Source organism: Staurois parvus, unplaced genomic scaffold (genome assembly GCF_062004578.1).
Source record: "Staurois parvus isolate SC_StPar_1 unplaced genomic scaffold, SC_StPar_1.0 ptg003592l, whole genome shotgun sequence".
Classification (NCBI taxonomy): domain Eukaryota; kingdom Metazoa; phylum Chordata; class Amphibia; order Anura; family Ranidae; genus Staurois; species Staurois parvus.
Genome location: NW_028321388.1, coordinates 26,218 through 45,569, shown reverse-complemented (window position 1 = coordinate 45,569; position 19,352 = coordinate 26,218). Strand labels below are relative to the sequence as shown.

The following is a 19,352-nucleotide window of genomic DNA, read 5'->3' as shown; positions in this document are numbered from 1 at the left end:
GATGGGCTGTGTTTAGGTGGGGGGTGGGCTGTGTGGAGGTGGGGGGTGGGCTGTGTGGAGGTGGGGGATGGGCTGTGTGGAGGTGGGGGATGGGCTGTGTTCAGGTGGGGGATGGGCTGTGTTCAGGTGGGGGATGGGCTGTGTGGGGGATGGGCTGTGTGGGGGATGGGCTGTGTTTAGGTGGGGGGTGGGCTGTGTGTAGGTGGGGGGTGGGCTGTGTGGAGGTGGGGGATGGGCTGTGTTCAGGTGGGGGATGGGCTGTGTTCAGGTGGGGGATGGGCTGTGTGGGGGATGGGCTGTGTTCAGGTGGGGGATGGGCTGTGTTCAGGTGGGGGATGGGCTGTGTGGGGGATGGGCTGTGTTCAGGTGGGGGATGGGCTGTGTTCAGGTGGGGGATGGGCTGTGTGGAGGTGGGGGCTGTGTTCAGGTGGGGGCTGTGTTCAGGTGGGGGATGGGCTGTGTGGGGGATGGGCTGTGTTCAGGTGGGGGATGGGCTGTGTTCAGGTGGGGGATGGGCTGTGTTTCGGTGGGGGATGGGCTGTGTTTCGGTGGGGGATGGGCTGTGTTTCGGTGGGGGATGGGCTGTGTTCAGGTGGGGGATGGGCTGTGTTCAGGTGGGGGATGGGCTGTGTTTCGGTGGGGGGTGGGCTGTGTTTCGGTGGGGGATGGGCTGTGTTCAGGTGGGGGATGGGCTGTGTTCAGGTGGGGGATGGGCTGTGTTTCGGTGGGGGATGGGCTGTGTTTCGGTGGGGGATGGGCTGTGTTTCGGTGGGGGATGGGCTGTGTTCAGGTGGGGGATGGGCTGTGTTCAGGTGGGGGATGGGCTGTGTTCAGGTGGGGGATGGGCTGTGTGGAGGTGGGGGCTGTGTTCAGGTGGGGGCTGTGTTCAGGTGGGGGCTGTGTTCAGGTGGGGGCTGTGTTCAGGTGGGGGCTGTGTTCAGGTGGGGGATGGGCTGTGTGGGGGATGGGCTGTGTGGGGGATGGGCTGTGTTCAGGTGGGGGATGGGCTGTGTTCAGGTGGGGGATGGGCTGTGTTCAGGTGGGGGATGGGCTGTGTTTCGGTGGGGGATGGGCTGTGTTTCGGTGGGGGATGGGCTGTGTTCAGGTGGGGGATGGGCTGTGTTCAGGTGGGGGATGGGCTGTGTTCAGGTGGGGGATGGGCTGTGTGGAGGTGGGGGCTGTGTTCAGGTGGGGGCTGTGTTCAGGTGGGGGCTGTGTTCAGGTGGGGGCTGTGTTCAGGTGGGGGATGGGCTGTGTGGGGGATGGGCTGTGTGGGGGATGGGCTGTGTTCAGGTGGGGGATGGGCTGTGTTCAGGTGGGGGATGGGCTGTGTTCAGGTGGGGGATGGGCTGTGTTCAGGTGGGGGATGGGCTGTGTTTCGGTGGGGGATGGGCTGTGTTCAGGTGGGGGGTGGGCTGTGTGGGGGATGGGCTGTGTTCAGGTGGGGGATGGGCTGTGTGGGGGATGGGCTGTGTTCAGGTGGGGGATGGGCTGTGTTCAGGTGGGGGATGGGCTGTGTTCAGGTGGGGGATGGGCTGTGTTCAGGTGGGGGATGGGCTGTGTTCAGGTGGGGGATGGGCTGTGTTCAGGTGGGGGATGGGCTGTGTTCAGGTGGGGGATGGGCTGTGTTCAGGTGGGGGATGGGCTGTGTTCAGGTGGGGGTTGGGCTGTGTTCAGGTGGGGGATGGGCTGTGTTCAGGTGGGGGATGGGCTGTGTTCAGGTGGGGGATGGGCTGTGTGGGGGATGGGCTGTGTTCAGGTGGGGGATGGGCTGTGTTCAGGTGGGGGATGGGCTGTGTGGAGGTGGGGGCTGTGTTCAGGTGGGGGCTGTGTTCAGGTGGGGGATGGGCTGTGTGGGGGATGGGCTGTGTTCAGGTGGGGGATGGGCTGTGTTCAGGTGGGGGATGGGCTGTGTTCAGGTGGGGGATGGGCTGTGTTTCGGTGGGGGATGGGCTGTGTTTCGGTGGGGGATGGGCTGTGTTTCGGTGGGGGATGGGCTGTGTTCAGGTGGGGGATGGGCTGTGTTCAGGTGGGGGATGGGCTGTGTTTCGGTGGGGGGTGGGCTGTGTTTCGGTGGGGGATGGGCTGTGTTCAGGTGGGGGATGGGCTGTGTTCAGGTGGGGGATGGGCTGTGTTTCGGTGGGGGATGGGCTGTGTTTCGGTGGGGGATGGGCTGTGTTTCGGTGGGGGATGGGCTGTGTTTCGGTGGGGGATGGGCTGTGTTCAGGTGGGGGATGGGCTGTGTTCAGGTGGGGGATGGGCTGTGTTCAGGTGGGGGATGGGCTGTGTGGAGGTGGGGGCTGTGTTCAGGTGGGGGCTGTGTTCAGGTGGGGGCTGTGTTCAGGTGGGGGCTGTGTTCAGGTGGGGGATGGGCTGTGTGGGGGATGGGCTGTGTGGGGGATGGGCTGTGTTCAGGTGGGGGATGGGCTGTGTTCAGGTGGGGGATGGGCTGTGTTCAGGTGGGGGATGGGCTGTGTTTCGGTGGGGGATGGGCTGTGTTCAGGTGGGGGGTGGGCTGTGTGGGGGATGGGCTGTGTTCAGGTGGGGGATGGGCTGTGTTCAGGTGGGGGATGGGCTGTGTTCAGGTGGGGGATGGGCTGTGTTCAGGTGGGGGATGGGCTGTGTTCAGGTGGGGGATGGGCTGTGTTCAGGTGGGGGATGGGCTGTGTTCAGGTGGGGGTTGGGCTGTGTTCAGGTGGGGGATGGGCTGTGTTCAGGTGGGGGATGGGCTGTGTTCAGGTGGGGGATGGGCTGTGTGGGGGATGGGCTGTGTTCAGGTGGGGGATGGGCTGTGTGGGGGATGGGCCGTGTTTCGGTGACGGTCGGGTTTGCTGAGATACAATATAAAGATGATAATAGTAAAATATGATCTGTCCTGTTTATGGGTTTTCCCGGCAAAAAAAGCCGTTTCCTGTTTTCTAGGCTGAAGTCAGTGATTTTTGGTTAATTATATACAGGAAGGAAATGCGTATTTGTCCCCCCGGCTGATGCTGAATGTTCGCCCCTCACACAGAAACGATCGGTCTAACAATGGAATGTTCGCCCCTCACACAAACGATCGGTCTAACAATGGAATGTTCGCCCCTCACACAGAAACGATCGGTCTAACAATGGAATGTTCGCCCCTCACACAGAAACGATCGGTCTAACAATGGAATGTTCGCCCCTCACACAGAAATGATCGGTCTAACAATGGAATGTTCGCCCCTCACACAGAAACGATCAGTCTAACAATGGAATGTTCGCCCCTCACACAGAAATGATCGGTCTAACAATGGAATGTTCGCCCCTCACACAGAAATGATCGGTCTAACAATGGAATGTTCGCTCCTCACACAGAAATGATCGGTCTAACAATGGAATGTTCGCTCCTCACACAGAAATGATCAGTCTAACAATGGAATGTTCGCTCCTCACACAGAAATGATCGGTCTAACAATGGAATGTTCGCCCCTCACACAGAAATGATCGGTCTAACAATGGAATGTTCGCTGTAACACTGAGAGACAGAATACAACAAATTCAGCAGAAATGCGTCTAACAAATGATGATGATCTGTATAATAAACAAAAATTTACACTGTAATGTCCCCTCCCCCACAGTCCCATCAGTCTCTGTACAGAGGAGCTGACACTCTAATGTCCCCTCCTCCGCAGTCCCATCAGTCTCTGTACCAGAGGAGCTGACACTCTAATGTCCCCTCCCCCACAGTCACCCCCATTATCACTAGGCTTGTGGCCCCTGGCCTCCCTCCTGTAGTATGGTCACATTGGTCCAGGTTTGGGGCCCCATCAAGGACAGGTAGTCTCCTGCTGTGGGTCAGGATGGGGGGTGAAGGCTGGAGGTTCCATTCCTGGGGCCGGGATCTCAGACAGGCGGCCAATCAGCAGTCGATGTGTCTCCGGAACATCACTCAGGCTGCACCATCTTGGCTCCGGGCCCCTGGGGGCCAATATGTCCTCGCTGACACACAGAGCCGAGATGCAGCTTCTAGCTGTTAATAAGGATTATCCGTCTGTTTAACATTTACCGGATTAGTGAGCGGGGGATGGGCACGCTGCAAATAATTACTACATAATACTCCAGTGAGAGGATGAATGAGACGGAAATAAACACCCCGATAATCATTGTTACTCCCATCCCGGATACTGCAGGAGATCATCATTGTTACTCCGATCCCGGATACTGCAGGAGATCATCATTGTTACTCCGATCCCGGATACTGCAGGAGATCATCATTGTTACTCCGATCCCGGATACTGCAGGAGATCATCATTGTTACTCCCATCCCGGATACTGCAGGAGATCATCATTGTTACTCCGATCCCGGATACTGCAGGAGATCATCATTGTTACTCCGATCCCGGATACTGCAGGAGATCATCATTGTTACTCCCATCCCGGATACTGCAGGAGATCATCATTGTTACTCCGATCCCGGATACTGCAGGAGATCATCATTGTTACTCCGATCCCGGATACTGCAGGAGATCATCATTGTTACTCCGATCCCGGATACTGCAGGAGATCATCATTGTTACTCCCATCCCGGATACTGCAGGAGATCATCATTGTTACTCCCATCCCGGATACTGCAGGAGATCATCATTGTTACTCCCATCCCGGATACTGCAGGAGATCATCATTGTTACTCCGATCCCGGATACTGCAGGAGATCATCATTGTTACTCCCATCCCGGATACTGCAGGAGATCATCATTGTTACTCCCATCCCGGATACTGCAGGAGATCATCATTGTTACTCCCATCCCGGATACTGCAGGAGATCATCATTGTTACTCCGATCCCAGATACTGCAGGAGATCATCATTGTTACTCCGATCCCGGATACTGCAGGAGATCATCATTGTTACTCCGATCCCGGATACTGCAGGAGATCATCATTGTTACTCCCATCCCGGATACTGCAGGAGATCATCATTGTTACTCCCATCCCGGATACTGCAGGAGATCATCATTGTTACTCCGATCCCGGATACTGCAGGAGATCATCATTGTTACTCCGATCCCGGATACTGCAGGAGATCATCATTGTTACTCCCATCCCGGATACTGCAGGAGATCATCATTGTTACTCCCATCCCGGATACTGCAGGACAGAGATCATCATTGTTACTCCCATCCCGGATACTGCAGGAGATCATCATTGTTACTCCGATCCCGGATACTGCAGGAGATCATCATTGTTACTCCCATCCCGGATACTGCAGGAGATCATCATTGTTACTCCCATCCCGGATACTGCAGGAGATCATCATTGTTACTCCCATCCCGGATACTGCAGGAGATCATCATTGTTACTCCCATCCCGGATACTGCAGGACAGAGATCATCATTGTTACTCCCATCCCGGATACTGCAGGAGATCATCATTGTTACTCCCATCCCGGATACTGCAGGAGAGAGATCATCATTGTTACTCCCATCCCGGATACTGCAGGAGAGAGATCATCATTGTTACTCCCATCCCAGATACTGCAGGAGAGAGATCATCATTGTTACTCCCATCCCGGATACTGCAGGAGAGAGATCATCATTGTTACTCCCATCCCGGATACTGCAGGAGATCATCATTGTTACTCCGATCCCGGATACTGCAGGAGATCATCATTGTTACTCCCATCCCGGATACTGCAGGAGATCATCATTGTTACTCCGATCCCGGATACTGCAGGAGATCATCATTGTTACTCTGATCCCGGATACTGCAGGAGATCATCATTGTTACTCCCATCCCGGATACTGCAGGAGATCATCATTGTTACTCCGATCCCGGATACTGCAGGAGATCATCATTGTTACTCCGATCCCGGATACTGCAGGAGATCATCATTGTTACTCCCATCCCGGATACTGCAGGAGATCATCATTGTTACTCCGATCCCGGATACTGCAGGAGATCATCATTGTTACTCCCATCCCGGATACTGCAGGAGATCATCATTGTTACTCCGATCCCGGATACTGCAGGAGATCATCATTGTTACTCCGATCCCGGATACTGCAGGAGATCATCATTGTTACTCCGATCCCGGATACCGCAGGAGATCATCATTGTTACTCCGATCCCAGATACCGCAGGAGATCATCATTGTTACTCCGATCCCGGATACCGCAGGAGAGAGATCATCATTGTTACTCCGATCCCGGATACCGCAGGAGATCATCATTGTTACTCCGATCCCGGATACTGCAGGAGATCATCATTGTTACTCCCATCCCGGATACTGCAGGAGATCATCATTGTTACTCCCATCCCGGATACTGCAGGAGATCATCATTGTTACTCCCATCCCGGATACTGCAGGAGAGAGATCATCATTGTTACTCCCATCCCGGATACTGCAGGAGATCATCATTGTTACTCCCATCCCGGATACTGCAGGAGAGAGATCATCATTGTTACTCCCATCCCGGATACTGCAGGAGATCATCATTGTTACTCCCATCCCGGATACTGCAGGAGATCATCATTGTTACTCCCATCCCGGATACTGCAGGAGATCATCATTGTTACTCCGATCCCGGATACTGCAGGAGATCATCATTGTTACTCCCATCCCGGATACTGCAGGAGATCATCATTGTTACTCCCATCCCGGATACCGCAGGAGATCATCATTGTTACTCCCATCCCGGATACCGCAGGAGATCATCATTGTTACTCCCATCCCGGATACCGCAGGAGATCATCATTGTTACTCCCATCCCGGATACCGCAGGAGAGATCATCATTGTTACTCAGATCCCGGATACCGCAGGAGAGATCATCATTGTTACTCCGATCCCGGATACCGCAGGAGATCATCATTGTTACTCCCATCCCGGATACTGCAGGAGATCATCATTGTTACTCCCATCCCGGATACTGCAGGAGATCATCATTGTTACTCCCATCCCGGATACCGCAGGAGATCATCATTGTTACTCCGATCCCGGATACTGCAGGAGATCATCATTGTTACTCCGATCCCAGATACTGCAGGACCCACAGTGAAGGAAATGCGTATTTGCCCCCCTCTGATGCTGAATGTTCGCCCCTCACACAGAAATGATCGGTCTAACAATGGAATGTTCGCCCCTCACACAGAAACGATCGGTCTAACAATGGAATGTTCGCCCCTCACACAGAAACGATAGGTCTAACAATGGAATGTTCGCCCCTCACACAGAAACGATCGGTCTAACAATGGAATGTTCGCCCCTCACACAGAAACGATCGGTCTAACAATGGAATGTTCGCCCCTCACACAGAAATGATCGGTCTAACAATGGAATGTTCGCCCCTCACACAGAAATGATCGGTCTAACAATGGAATGTTCGGTGTAACACTGAGAGACAGAATACAACAACAAATTCAGCAGAAATGCGTCTAACAAATGATGACGGATCTGCATGTTCATGAGGGAAAGAAGGATTTGATCCCCTTCACAAAACATGACTTAGTACTTGGTGGCCAATCCCTTGTTGGCAATCACAGAGGTCAGACGTTTCCTGGAGTTGGCCCCCAGGTTCGCACACATCTCAGGAGGGATTTTGGCTCACTCCTCTTGGCAGATCCTCTCCAAGTCATTAAGGTTTGGTGGCTGACGTTTGGCAACTCGAACTTTCAGCTCCTCCACAGATTTTCCATCGGATGAAGGTGTGGAGACTGGCTAGGCCACTCCAGGACCTTAATGTGCTTCTTCTTGAGCCGCTCCTTTGTTGCCTTGGCCGTGTGTTTTGGGTCATTGTCATGCTGGAACACCCATCCACCACCCATTTTCAATGCCCTGGCTGAGGGAAGAAGGTTCTCACCCAAGATTTGAGGGTACATTGCCCCGTCCATCGTCCCTTTGATGCGGTGCAGTTGTCCTGTCCCCTTAGCAGAAAAACCCCCCCAAAGCAGAATGTTTCCACCACCATGTTTCACAGTTGGGATGGTGTTCTTGGGGTCATAGGCAGCATTCCTCCTCCTCCAAACACGGCGAGTTGAGTTGATGCCAAAGAGCTGGATTTTGGTCTCCTCTGACCACAACACTTCCCACCAGTCCTCCTCGGCATCATTCAGATGTTCAGTGGCAGACTTCAGACGGGCCTGGACATGGGCTTTCTTGAGCAGAGGGACCGTGCGGGCACTGCAGGATTTCAGTCCTTGTCGGCGTAGTGTGTTACCAATTGTTTTCTTGGTGACTGTGGTCCCAGCTGCCTGGAGATCATTGACAAGATCCTCACGTGTAGTTCTGGGATGATTCCTCACTGTTCTCATGATCATTGACACTCCACGAGGGGAGATCTTGCATGGTGCACCAGACCTAGGGAGACTGACACTTGTTTTGTGTTTCTTCCATTTGTGAATGATTGCACCAACTGTTGTCACCTTCTCACCAAGCTGCTTGGCCAGAAGATTCTCATACTACCGCATCATGTTCACAAGTCCGTCAGCTGGCTGAGAGCATCATGACGTCACCAAGCTCCTTCCCTACGCGTTACGCCACAGGGTCACATGGCTTCCTAGGGTGGATGTGATTGGACGCCACGCCGTTCCTACACTATATATAGTCTCTCAGTGCCATTTTCTTGTGGTCTCACCCGATCGCCATACAATATCTGACCCATCTATCATCATGTGTAGTAACACTGTTACCGATACTCGTGGATTCTGCCCAACACTAACCTATCACTCCATACCTAGAGGTCAACGACCCCAACATGACCGCACAAAGCCAACCCATCTTCTGACATCCAGTACCCCCCCGATGTAACCAGGAACCTCGTCTGTCAGAGAACCGATACTCAGTACTCCCCCTTACCCGCCCCCCATAGTATTAGTGATAGTCGTACGGTACTCTCAGTACTCCCCACCCCCCCCATAGTATTGGTGATGGATGTGTCTTGGTCTCCTCAGGCTCTGCAGTCTGACCCTGAAGAAGTTGCTGGTTCTGAGGGAATTGGACCGAGATCTGAGCTCTGTGGTGATCGCTGTGAAGCTGCAGGTAAGTTGCTGAGTAATGTTCCCTGACACTGATATGGGGGGGGGGGGGGGGGAGGGGAGGGGGCACTTCATGGATGACTGTTTCTTCTGAGGAGAACAAAGACCATTTCCACCATTACTCTCCACTGTGCACAGTGTGACCCTGGGCAAGGGAAACATCTTCATCCATCCATCCACCAGTCCATCCATCCACCAGTCCATCCATCCATCCATCCATCCACCAGTCCATCCATCCATCCATCCATCCATCCACCAGTCCATCCATCCACCAGTCCATGCATCCACCAGTCCATCCATCCATCCATCCATCCACCAGTCCATCCATCCATCCACCAGTCCATCCATCCACCAGTCCATGCATCCACCAGTCCATCCATCCATCCATCCATCCATCCATCCACCAGTCCATCCATCCATCCACCAGTCCATCCATCCACCAGTCCATGCATCCACCAGTCCATCCATCCATCCATCCATCCACCAGTCCATCCATCCACCAGTCCATCCATCCATCCATCCATCCACCAGTCCATCCATCCATCCATCCACCAGTCCATCCATCCATCCATCCACCAGTCCATCCACCAGTCCATGCATCCACCAGTCCATCCATCCATCCATCCACCAGTCCATCCATCCATCCACCAGTCCATCCATCCATCCACCAGTCCATCCATCCATCCACCAGTCCATCCATCCATCCACCAGTCCATCCATCCACCAGTCCATCCATCCATCCATCCACCAGTCCATCCATCCACCAGTCCATCCATCCATCCACCAGTCCATCCATCCATCCACCAGTCCATCCATCCACCAGTCCATCCATCCACCAGTCCATCCATCCACCAGTCCATCCATCCATCCACCAGTCCATCCATCCATCCACCAGTCCATCCATCCATCCATCCATCCACCAGTCCATCCATCCATCCATCCATCCATCCATCCACCAGTCCATCCATCCATCCATCCACCAGTCCATCCATCCACCAGTCCATCCATCCATCCATCCACCAGTCCATCCATCCATCCACCAGTCCATCCATCCACCAGTCCATCCATCCACCAGTCCATCCATCCAACAGTCCATCCATCCATCCACCAGTCCATCCATCCATCCACCAGTCCATCCATCCATCCATCCACCAGTCCATCCATCCATCCATCAGTCCATCCATCCATCCATCCATCCACCAGTCCATCCATCCATCCACCAGTCCATCCATCCATCCATCCACCAGTCCATCCATCCACCAGTCCATGCATCCATCCATCCACCAGTCCATGCATCCATCCATCCACCAGTCCATGCATCCATCCATCCACCAGTCCATGCATCCATCCATCCACCAGTCCATCCATCCACCAGTCCATCCATCCACCAGTCCATCCATCCACCAGTCCATCCATGCATCCATCCACCAGTCCATCCATGCATCCATCCACCAGTCCATCCATGCATCCATCCACCAGTCCATCCATGCATCCATCCACCAGTCCATCCATGCATCCATCCACCAGTCCATCCATCCATCCACCAGTCCATCCATCCATCCACCAGTCCATCCATCCATCCATCCACCAGTCCATCCATCCACCAGTCCATCCATCCATCAGTTTGTCCATCCATTTGGCTACTTCTCTGTCCATCTCCCATCCATCCAACCCTCCATTCATCCATTCTTCCTTCTCTACAACTGTCCATCCATTCATATATCCATCTGTCTGTCTTTTTATATACACATCTCTATCCCTCCATCTGCCCATCCATTCACCCATAGTTCTTTCATTTGTCCATCCATCCATCCATCCATCCATCCATCCATCCATCCTTAGACAGACCCTCTTCTCTCCTTCCAGGGATCCAAGAGGGTCCTTCGCTCCAATGAGTACCACCTTCCACCATGTGGAGTCATGGAGACGGACCTGGAACTGACCTTCTCCCTTCAGGTAGGTTGACGTTCCTCTCATGGTGGGTGACATGGAGGGTCTGGGCTGAATCAGGTGACAGGTTCTCCTCCTCCTATCAGACTAAGGTGGGGGAGGGGCCATGATTTGGGGTTGGGGCAGAGTAATAGGGTGTCTGTGAGGTGTGGTATCCCCAGTTAGAGAGTCACAATGACAGTCCTTCTGATATAGAGCCCCCCACAGTCCTTCTGCTATAGAGCCCCCCCCACAGTCCTTCTGCTATAGAGCCCCCCACAGTCCTTCTGATATAGAGCCCCCCACAGTCCTTCTGATATAGAGCCCCCCACAGTCCTTCTGATATAGAGCCCCCCCACAGTCCTTCTGCTATAGAGCCCCCCCCCACAGTCCTTCTGCTATAGAGCCACCCACAGTCCTTCTGATATAGAGCCCCCCCCACAGTCCTTCTGCTATAGAGCCCCCCCCCACAGTCCTTCTGCTATAGAGCCCCCCCCACAGTCCTTCTGATATAGAGCCCCCCACAGTCCTTCTGATATAGAGCCCCCCACAGTCCTTCTGATATAGAGCCCCCCACAGTCCTTCTGATATAGAGCCCCCCACAGTCCTTCTGATATAGAGCCCCCCACAGTCCTTCTGATATAGAGCCCCCCACAGTCCTTCTGATATAGAGCCCCCCACAGTCCTTCTGATATAGAGCCCCCCACAGTCCTCCTGATATAGAGCCCCCCACAGTCCTTCTGATATAGAGCCTCCCACAGTCCTTCTGATATAGAGCCCCCCACAGTCCTTCTGCTATAGAGCCCCCCACAGTCCTTCTGCTATAGAGCCCCCCCACAGTCCTTCTGCTATAGAGCCCCCCCACAGTCCTTCTGCTATAGAGCCCCCCCACAGTCCTTCTGCTATAGAGCCCCCCACAGTCCTTCTGCTATAGAGCCCCCCACATTCCTTCTGATATAGAGCCCCCCACATTCCTTCTGATATAGAGCCCCCCACAGTCCTTCTGATATAGAGCCCCCCACAGTCCTTCTGATATAGAGCCCCCCACAGTCCTTCTGATATAGAGCCCCCCACAGTCCTTCTGATATAGAGCCCCCCACAGTCCTTCTGATATAGAGCCCCCCCCCAGTCCTTCTGATATAGAGCCCCCCCCAGTCCTTCTGATATAGAGCCCCCCACAGTCCTGATACAGAGCCCCCCCACAGTCCTTCTGCTATAGAGCCCCCCCACAGTCCTTCTGCTATAGAGCCCCCCCACAGTCCTTCTGCTATAGAGCCCCCCCACAGTCCTTCTGCTATAGAGCCCCCCCACAGTCCTTCTGCTATAGAGCCCCCCCACAGTCCTTCTGCTATAGAGCCCCCCCACAGTCCTTCTGCTATAGAGCCCCCCCACAGTCCTTCTGCTATAGAGCCCCCCCCACAGTCCTTCTGATATAGAGCCCCCCACAGTCCTTCTGATATAGAGCCCCCCACAGTCCTTCTGATATAGAGCCCCCCACAGTCCTTCTGCTATAGAGCCCCCCACTGTCCTTCTGATATAGAGCCCCCTACAGTCCTTCTGATATAGAGCCCCCCCACAGTCCTTCTGATATAGAGCCCCCCCACAGTCCTTCTGCTATAGAGCCCCCCACTGTCCTTCTGATATAGAGCCCCCCCACAGTCCTTCTGCTATAGAGCCCCCCACAGTCCTTCTGATATAGAGCCCCCCACAGTCCTTCTGATATAGAGCCCCCCACAGTCCTTCTGATATAGAGCCCCCCACAGTCCTTCTGATATAGAGCCCCCCACAGTCCTTCTGATATAGAGCCCCCCCACAGTCCTTCTGCTATAGAGCCCCCCACTGTCCTTCTGATATAGAGCCCCCCGCAGTCCTTCTGATATAGAGCCCCCCACAGTCCTTCTGATATAGAGCCCCCCGCAGTCCTTCTGATATAGAGCCCCCCCACCCCCGTATACAATGCACCCCCAGCTGGAACACTGACCATAGTGAATGCAGTAAATGGGACTTTTCTGTTCCTCCTCTTTAGTATCCTCATTTCCTGAAGAGAGACGCCAACAATCTTCAGATCATGCTGCAGAGGCGGAAGAGGTACAAGAACCGGACAATCCTGGGCTACAAATCCTTGGCCATTGGTGTCATCAACATGGCAGAGGTAGGTGTCCATAAGCTGAGGGCTGGCAGAGGTAGGTGTCCATCTGCTGAGGGCTGGCAGAGGTAGGTGTCCATCCGCATAGGGCTGGCAAAGGTAGGTGTCCATCCACATAGGGCTGGCAGAGGTAGGTGTCCATCAGCTGAGGGCTGGCAGAGGGAGGTGTCCATCCGCTGAGGGCTGGCAGAGGTAGGTGTCCGTCCGCTGAGGGCTGGCAGAGGTGGGTGTCCATAAGCTGAGGGCTGGCAGAGGTAGGTGTCCATCTGCTGAGGGCTGGCAGAGGTAGGTGTCCATCCGCTGAGGGCTGGCAGAGGTAGGTGTCCGTCCGCTGAGGGCTGGCAGAGGTAGGTGTCCGTCTGCTGAGGGCTGGCAGAGGTGGGTGTCCATCCGCTGAGGGCTGGCAGAGGTAGGTGTCCGTCCGCTGAGGGCTGGCAGAGGTAGGTATCCATCCGCTGAGGGCTGGCAGAGGGAGGTGTCCATCCGCTGAGGGCTGGCAGAGGGAGGTGTCCATCCGCTGAGGGCTGGCAGAGGGAGGTGTCCATCCGCTGAGGGCTGGCAGAGGTAGGTGTCCATCCGCTGAGGGCTGGCAGAGGTAGGTGTCCATCCGCTGAGGGCTGGCAGAGGGAGGTGTCCATCCGCTGAGGGCTGGCAGAGGTAGGCGTCCATCCGCTGAGGGCTGGCAGAGGTAGGCGTCCATCCGCTGAGGGCTGGCAGAGGTAGGCGTCCATCCGCTGAGGGCTGGCAGAGGTAAGTGTGCATCCGCTGAGGGCTGGCAGAGGGAGGTGTCCATCCGCTGAGGGCTGGCAGAGGTAGGTGTCCATCCGCTGAGGGCTGGCAGAGGTAGGTGTCCATCCGCTGAGGGCTGGCAGAGGGAGGTGTCCGTCCGCTGAGGGCTGGCAGAGGGAGGTGTCCATCCGCTGAGGGCTGGCAGAGGTAGGTGTCCATACGCTGAGGGCTGGCAGAGGTAGGTGTCCATACGCTGAGGGCTGGCAGAGGTAGTGTCCATCCGCTGAGGGCTGGCAGAGGGAGGTGTCCATCCGCTGAGGGCTGGCAGAGGTAAGTGTCCATATGCTGAGGGCTGGCAGAGGGAGGTGTCCATCCGCTGAGGGCTGGCAGAGGTAGGTGTCCATCCGCTGAGGGCTGGCAGAGGTAGGTGTCCATCCGCTGAGGGCTGGCAGAGGTAGGTGTCCATCAGCTGAGGGCTGGCAGAGGTAGGTGTCCATCCGCTGAGGGCTGGCAGAGGGAGGTGTCCATCCGCTGAGGGCTGGCAGAGGTAGGTGTCCATCAGCTGAGGGCTGGCAGAGGTAGGTGTCCATCCGCTGAGGGCTGGCAGAGGTAGGTGTCCATCCGCTGAGGGCTGGCAGAGGTAGGCGTCCATCCGCTGAGGGCTGGCAGAGGTAGGCGTCCATCCGCTGAGGGCTGGCAGAGGTAGGCGTCCATCCGCTGAGGGCTGGCAGAGGTAAGTGTGCATACGCTGAGGGCTGGCAGAGGGAGGTGTCCATCCGCTGAGGGCTGGCAGAGGGAGGTGTCCATCCGCTGAGGGCTGGCAGAGGTAAGTGTCCATATGCTGAGGGCTGGCAGAGGGAGGTGTCCATCCGCTGAGGGCTGGCAGAGGTAGGCGTCCATCCGCTGAGGGCTGGCAGAGGTAGGTGTCCATCCGCTGAGGGCTGGCAGAGGGAGGTGTCCATCCGCTGAGGGCTGGCAGAGGTAGGTGTCCATCCGCTGAGGGCTGGCAGAGGTAGGTGTCCATCCGCTGAGGGCTGGCAGAGGGAGGTGTCCGTCCGCTGAGGGCTGGCAGAGGTAAGCGTCCATCCGCTGAGGGCTGGCAGAGGTAGGCGTCCATACGCTGAGGGCTGGCAGAGGTAAGTGTCCATCCGCTGAGGGCTGGCAGAGGGAGGTGTCCATATGCTGAGGGCTGGCAGAGGGAGGTGTCCATCCGCTGAGGGCTGGCAGAGGTAGGCGTCCATCCGCTGAGGGCTGGCAGAGGTAGGCGTCCATCCGCTGAGGGCTGGCAGAGGTAAGTGTCCATATGCTGAGGGCTGGCAGAGGTAGGCGTCCATCCGCTGAGGGCTGGCAGAGGTAGGCGTCCATCCGCTGAGGGCTGGCAGAGGTAAGTGTCCATATGCTGAGGGCTGGCAGAGGTAGGCGTCCATATGCTGAGGGCTGGCAGAGGTAGGTGTCCATCCGCTGAGGGCTGGCAGAGGTAGGTGTCCATCCGCTGAGGGCTGTTCAGCATGACCACCATACATGAACTGGATGGTCCTAATCACCTATTGATGATTCCTGGGTCACATACCAGAATATGGGGCTATTGGGACGTACTGGTTGGATGTTCTGGTTGGAGTGTTCATCTCCTGATATAAAGGTGTCTCTGGTCCTCCTCAGGTGATGCAGCGTCCTACGGAGGGGATGAAGGTTTTGGACCTCCACAGTAACAGGAAAGACCCAGCTATTCGAGTGGCTGAAATCAGCATCCTCTCCCTGTCCAGCCAGCCGATCGATCACGAGGAGGTCAACACAGCGACCCGAACAAAGATCAAAGGCTTGGGTGAGACTCCCGCTAGACACGAAGGATGATGGGCAGACATTTTCCTTGGAGCCACATGTAGCTTCTCATCTACTTCAGACACTGACTTTCCGGTTGGTGATTTCATGAAGAGACGTCGAAGTCGGCCCCAGGGCCAGTCTGAGTATTAAAGTGAACTTACCGCCATGTTTTAGAACAGGCTGCTGATAGCGGGACTTACCTGCTCTTGCTTTGGGTTTTAATCCTCCTCTGTTTTTGCTCCGCTAGCCATGTCCTGGCCGTAATGGCTGACTTCAGGTATATAGATGCCCCATATGCCTGCCAGGACTGACAGCAGCTCCGGAGTCAGCGGTTCGGCGTCTTTCGCTCTGCCTGTCGGTGGCCCAGGGAGCAGCTGCACAATTGTTCTACACGGGAGCGAGTTTATAGCGGAGAATCCAGGAAAACTCTAAAGGTCCCGGCAGGCACAAGGAGCACCACCTACCTGAAGTCAACCAGCAGTACAGTTAGCGGAGGAAGAACCAAGGAGAACACAGAACAGGAAAAGTGGTCAGTCCCGCCATCTGATTTATATCATGGCTTCTATCACTTCCCATGAAGAAACATTTCATCCCATCGCAGAGGTCAGAATGTCCTCCTAGACTTATGGAGACGTTCCTGATCAGCCAGAGGTCTCCTGTACTCCAATGTATTTCAGACACATCAGTGCCATGACTATATCTTGTGTCCCTTTCAGATGCCGATCAGTATTGGGAGGAGGAGGATGATGAGGACAGCTATTCCTCTGAACCCGAAGGCAGCGATGAAGGCCAAGGACAGGTGAAGTCTTCATCTATGCAGTCAGGGCTTCCTTCCTATAGACTCCACCCAAATCCTCATCCGGCTCCAGCAGAAACAATGGTGGTAGAACATCACCTCCCCCATCATACCCGGGTGTCCTCCTGTCTGGAGACTTGTGATAACCCCATCCGACCCTTCACCTCCCCCATCATACCCCAATGTTATCCTCTCTGGAAACTTGTGATAACCCCAGCCACCTCCTCACCTTCCCCATCACCCCCCAATGTCCTCCTGTCTGGAGACTTGTGATAACCCCATCCGACCCTTCACCTCCCCCATCATACCCCAATGTTATCCTCTCTGGAGACTTGTGATAACCCCATTCGACCCTTCACCTCCCCCATCATACCCCAATGTTATCCTCTCTGGAGACCTGGGATAGCCCCAGCCACCTCCTCACCTCCCCCATCATACCCCAATGTTATCCTCTCTGGAGACTTGTGATAACCCCATCCGACCCTTCACCTCCCCCATCATACCCCACTGTTATTCTCTCTGGAGACTTGTGATAACCCCATCCGACCCTTCACCTCCCCCATCATACCCCACTGTTATTCTCTCTGGAGACTTGTGATAACCCCAGCCACCTTCTTACCTCCCCCGTCATACCCCATTGTCTTTCTCTCTGTAGACCTGGGATAGCCCCAGCCACCTCCATCATACCCCAATGCTGTCCTATCTGGAGACTTGTGATGACCCATCGACCTCCTCACCTTCCCCATCACAACCTGAATGTCCTCCTCTCTGGAGAGTTGTGATGACCCCCATCCACCGCCGCTCCTCCCCCACACCCGAATTTCCTCCTTCTGAAGACTTGTAAAGATCCCATCCACCTCCCCCATCATACCCCAATCTCCTCCTGTCTGGAGACTTCTGATAATGCCATCCACCTCCTCACCTCCCCTATCATACTCCAATGCTGTCCTCTCTGGAGACTTGTGATGACCTATCCACCTCCTCCCCTCCCCTATCATACCTCAATGTCCTCCTTCTCGAGACTTGTGATGACCCCATCCATCTCCTCAATCATACCCCAATGTCCTCTCTGGAGACTTGTGATGGCCCCATCCACCTCCTCATCTCCCCCAGCATACCCCAATGTCCTCTCTGGAGACCTGTCATGACCCCATCCACCTCCTCACCTCCCCCATCATACCTCAATGTCCTCCTTCTGGAGACTTGTGATGACCCCCATCCACTGCTCCTCCTCCCCCATCATACCCCAATGTCCTCCTTCTGGAGGCTTGTAAAGACCCCATCCACCTTCTCACCTCCCCCATCATACCCCAATGTCCTTCTGTCTGGAGACTTGTGATGGCCCCATCCACCTCTGTCCCTCCCTCATCATACCCCAATGTCCTCCTCTCTCCCTCCCCCATCATACCCCAATGTCATCCTCTCTGGAGACTTGTAATGACCCCCATTGACCGCCGCCCCTCCACCATCATACCCCAGTGTCCTCCTTCTGGAGGTTTGTGATGACTCCATCCACCTCCTCGCCTCCCCCATCACACCCCAATGTCCTCCTTCTGGAGACTTGTGATGACCCCCATCCACCGCTCCTCCTCCCTCATCACACCCCAATGTCCTCCTTCTAGAGGCTTGTAATGACCCCATCCACCTCTTCACCTCCCCCATCATACCACAATGTCCTCCTTCTGAAGGCTTGTGATAACTCCATCCACCTCCCCCATCATACCCCAATGTCCTCCTGTCTGGAGACTTGAGATTACCCCATCCACCTCCTCACCTCCCCCATCATACCCCAATGTCCTCCTGTCTGGAGACTAGGGATGACTCCATCCACCTCCCCCCTCATACCCCAATGTCCTCCTTCTGGAGGTTTGTGGTGACCCCATCCACCTCTTCACCTCCCCCATCATACCCCAATGTCTGTCTCTCTAGAGAATTGTGATGGCCCCATCCACCTCCTCACCTCCCCCATCATACCCCAATGTCCTCCTCTCTGGAGACTTGTATTGACCCCATCCACCTCCTCCCCTCCCCTATCATACCTCAATGTCCTCCCTTCTGGAGACTTGTGGTGACCCCATCCACCTCCTCACCTCCCCCATCATACCCCAATGTCCTCCTCTCTGGAGACTTATAATGACTCCATCCACCTCCTCACCTCCCCCATCATACCCCAATGTCCTCCTTCTGGAGACTTGTGATGACTCCATGTACCTCCTTTACTCCAGGATGTGGAGGATGAAGAGGAAGAAATTCGAAGGCCAAAGAAACTCAGCAGGAAGTTACTGCGCAGCGCCTCGCTCAGCCGCCAGGTAATGGCCCCAAAGTGGGCGTATATGGGGTGTTTATATACAAGACGCTGACTGGAGTGTATAATAAAGAATTCTCTTTCATTCACAGCCAAATTTTAAACAGAAGTTTGTGTCGTTATTGAAGAGATTCAAAGTGAATGATGATGTGAGTTCTCTGGAGATGACATTAACATGTCCCCTATATAACGCCCGCCTCCATATATCTACAGTATATAACGCCCGCCTCCATATACGTACAGTATATACGCCCGCCTCCATAAATCTACAGTATATACGCCCGCCTCCATATACGTACAGTATATACGCCCGCCTCCATATACGTACAGTATATACGCCCGCCTCCATAAATCTACAGTATATACGCCCGCCTCCATATATCTACAGTATATACGCCCGCCTCCATATACGTACAGTATACAGTGCAGGAAATGCGTATTTGCCCCCCGGCTGATGCTGAATGTTTGCCCCTCACACAGAAACGATCGGTCTAACAATGGAATGTTGGCCCCTCACACAGAAACGATCGGTCTAACAATGGAATGTTCGCCCCTCACACAGAAATGATCGGTCTAACAATGGAATGTTCGCCCCTCACACAAACGATCGGTCTAACAATGGAATGTTTGCCC

General features: G+C 54.9%; 1 protein-coding gene across 1 annotated transcript in view; it reads left to right on the top strand.

Moving 5' to 3' along the window:
- Window positions 1-19,352, top strand: part of LOC149427668 (phosphofurin acidic cluster sorting protein 2-like) — a gene marked incomplete at its 3' end in the record, with an annotated part of 49,097 nt that overhangs the window by 3,685 nt on the left and 26,060 nt on the right. The window contains exons 2-8 of the mRNA XM_089667798.1: window positions 8,910-8,997; window positions 10,860-10,949; window positions 12,949-13,074; window positions 15,457-15,619; window positions 16,335-16,417; window positions 18,640-18,723; window positions 18,812-18,868. Of these exons, the coding sequence (XP_089523924.1) occupies window positions 8,910-8,997; window positions 10,860-10,949; window positions 12,949-13,074; window positions 15,457-15,619; window positions 16,335-16,417; window positions 18,640-18,723; window positions 18,812-18,868 (691 nt within the window). The remainder of the gene's footprint in view (window positions 1-8,909; window positions 8,998-10,859; window positions 10,950-12,948; window positions 13,075-15,456; window positions 15,620-16,334; window positions 16,418-18,639; window positions 18,724-18,811; window positions 18,869-19,352) is intronic.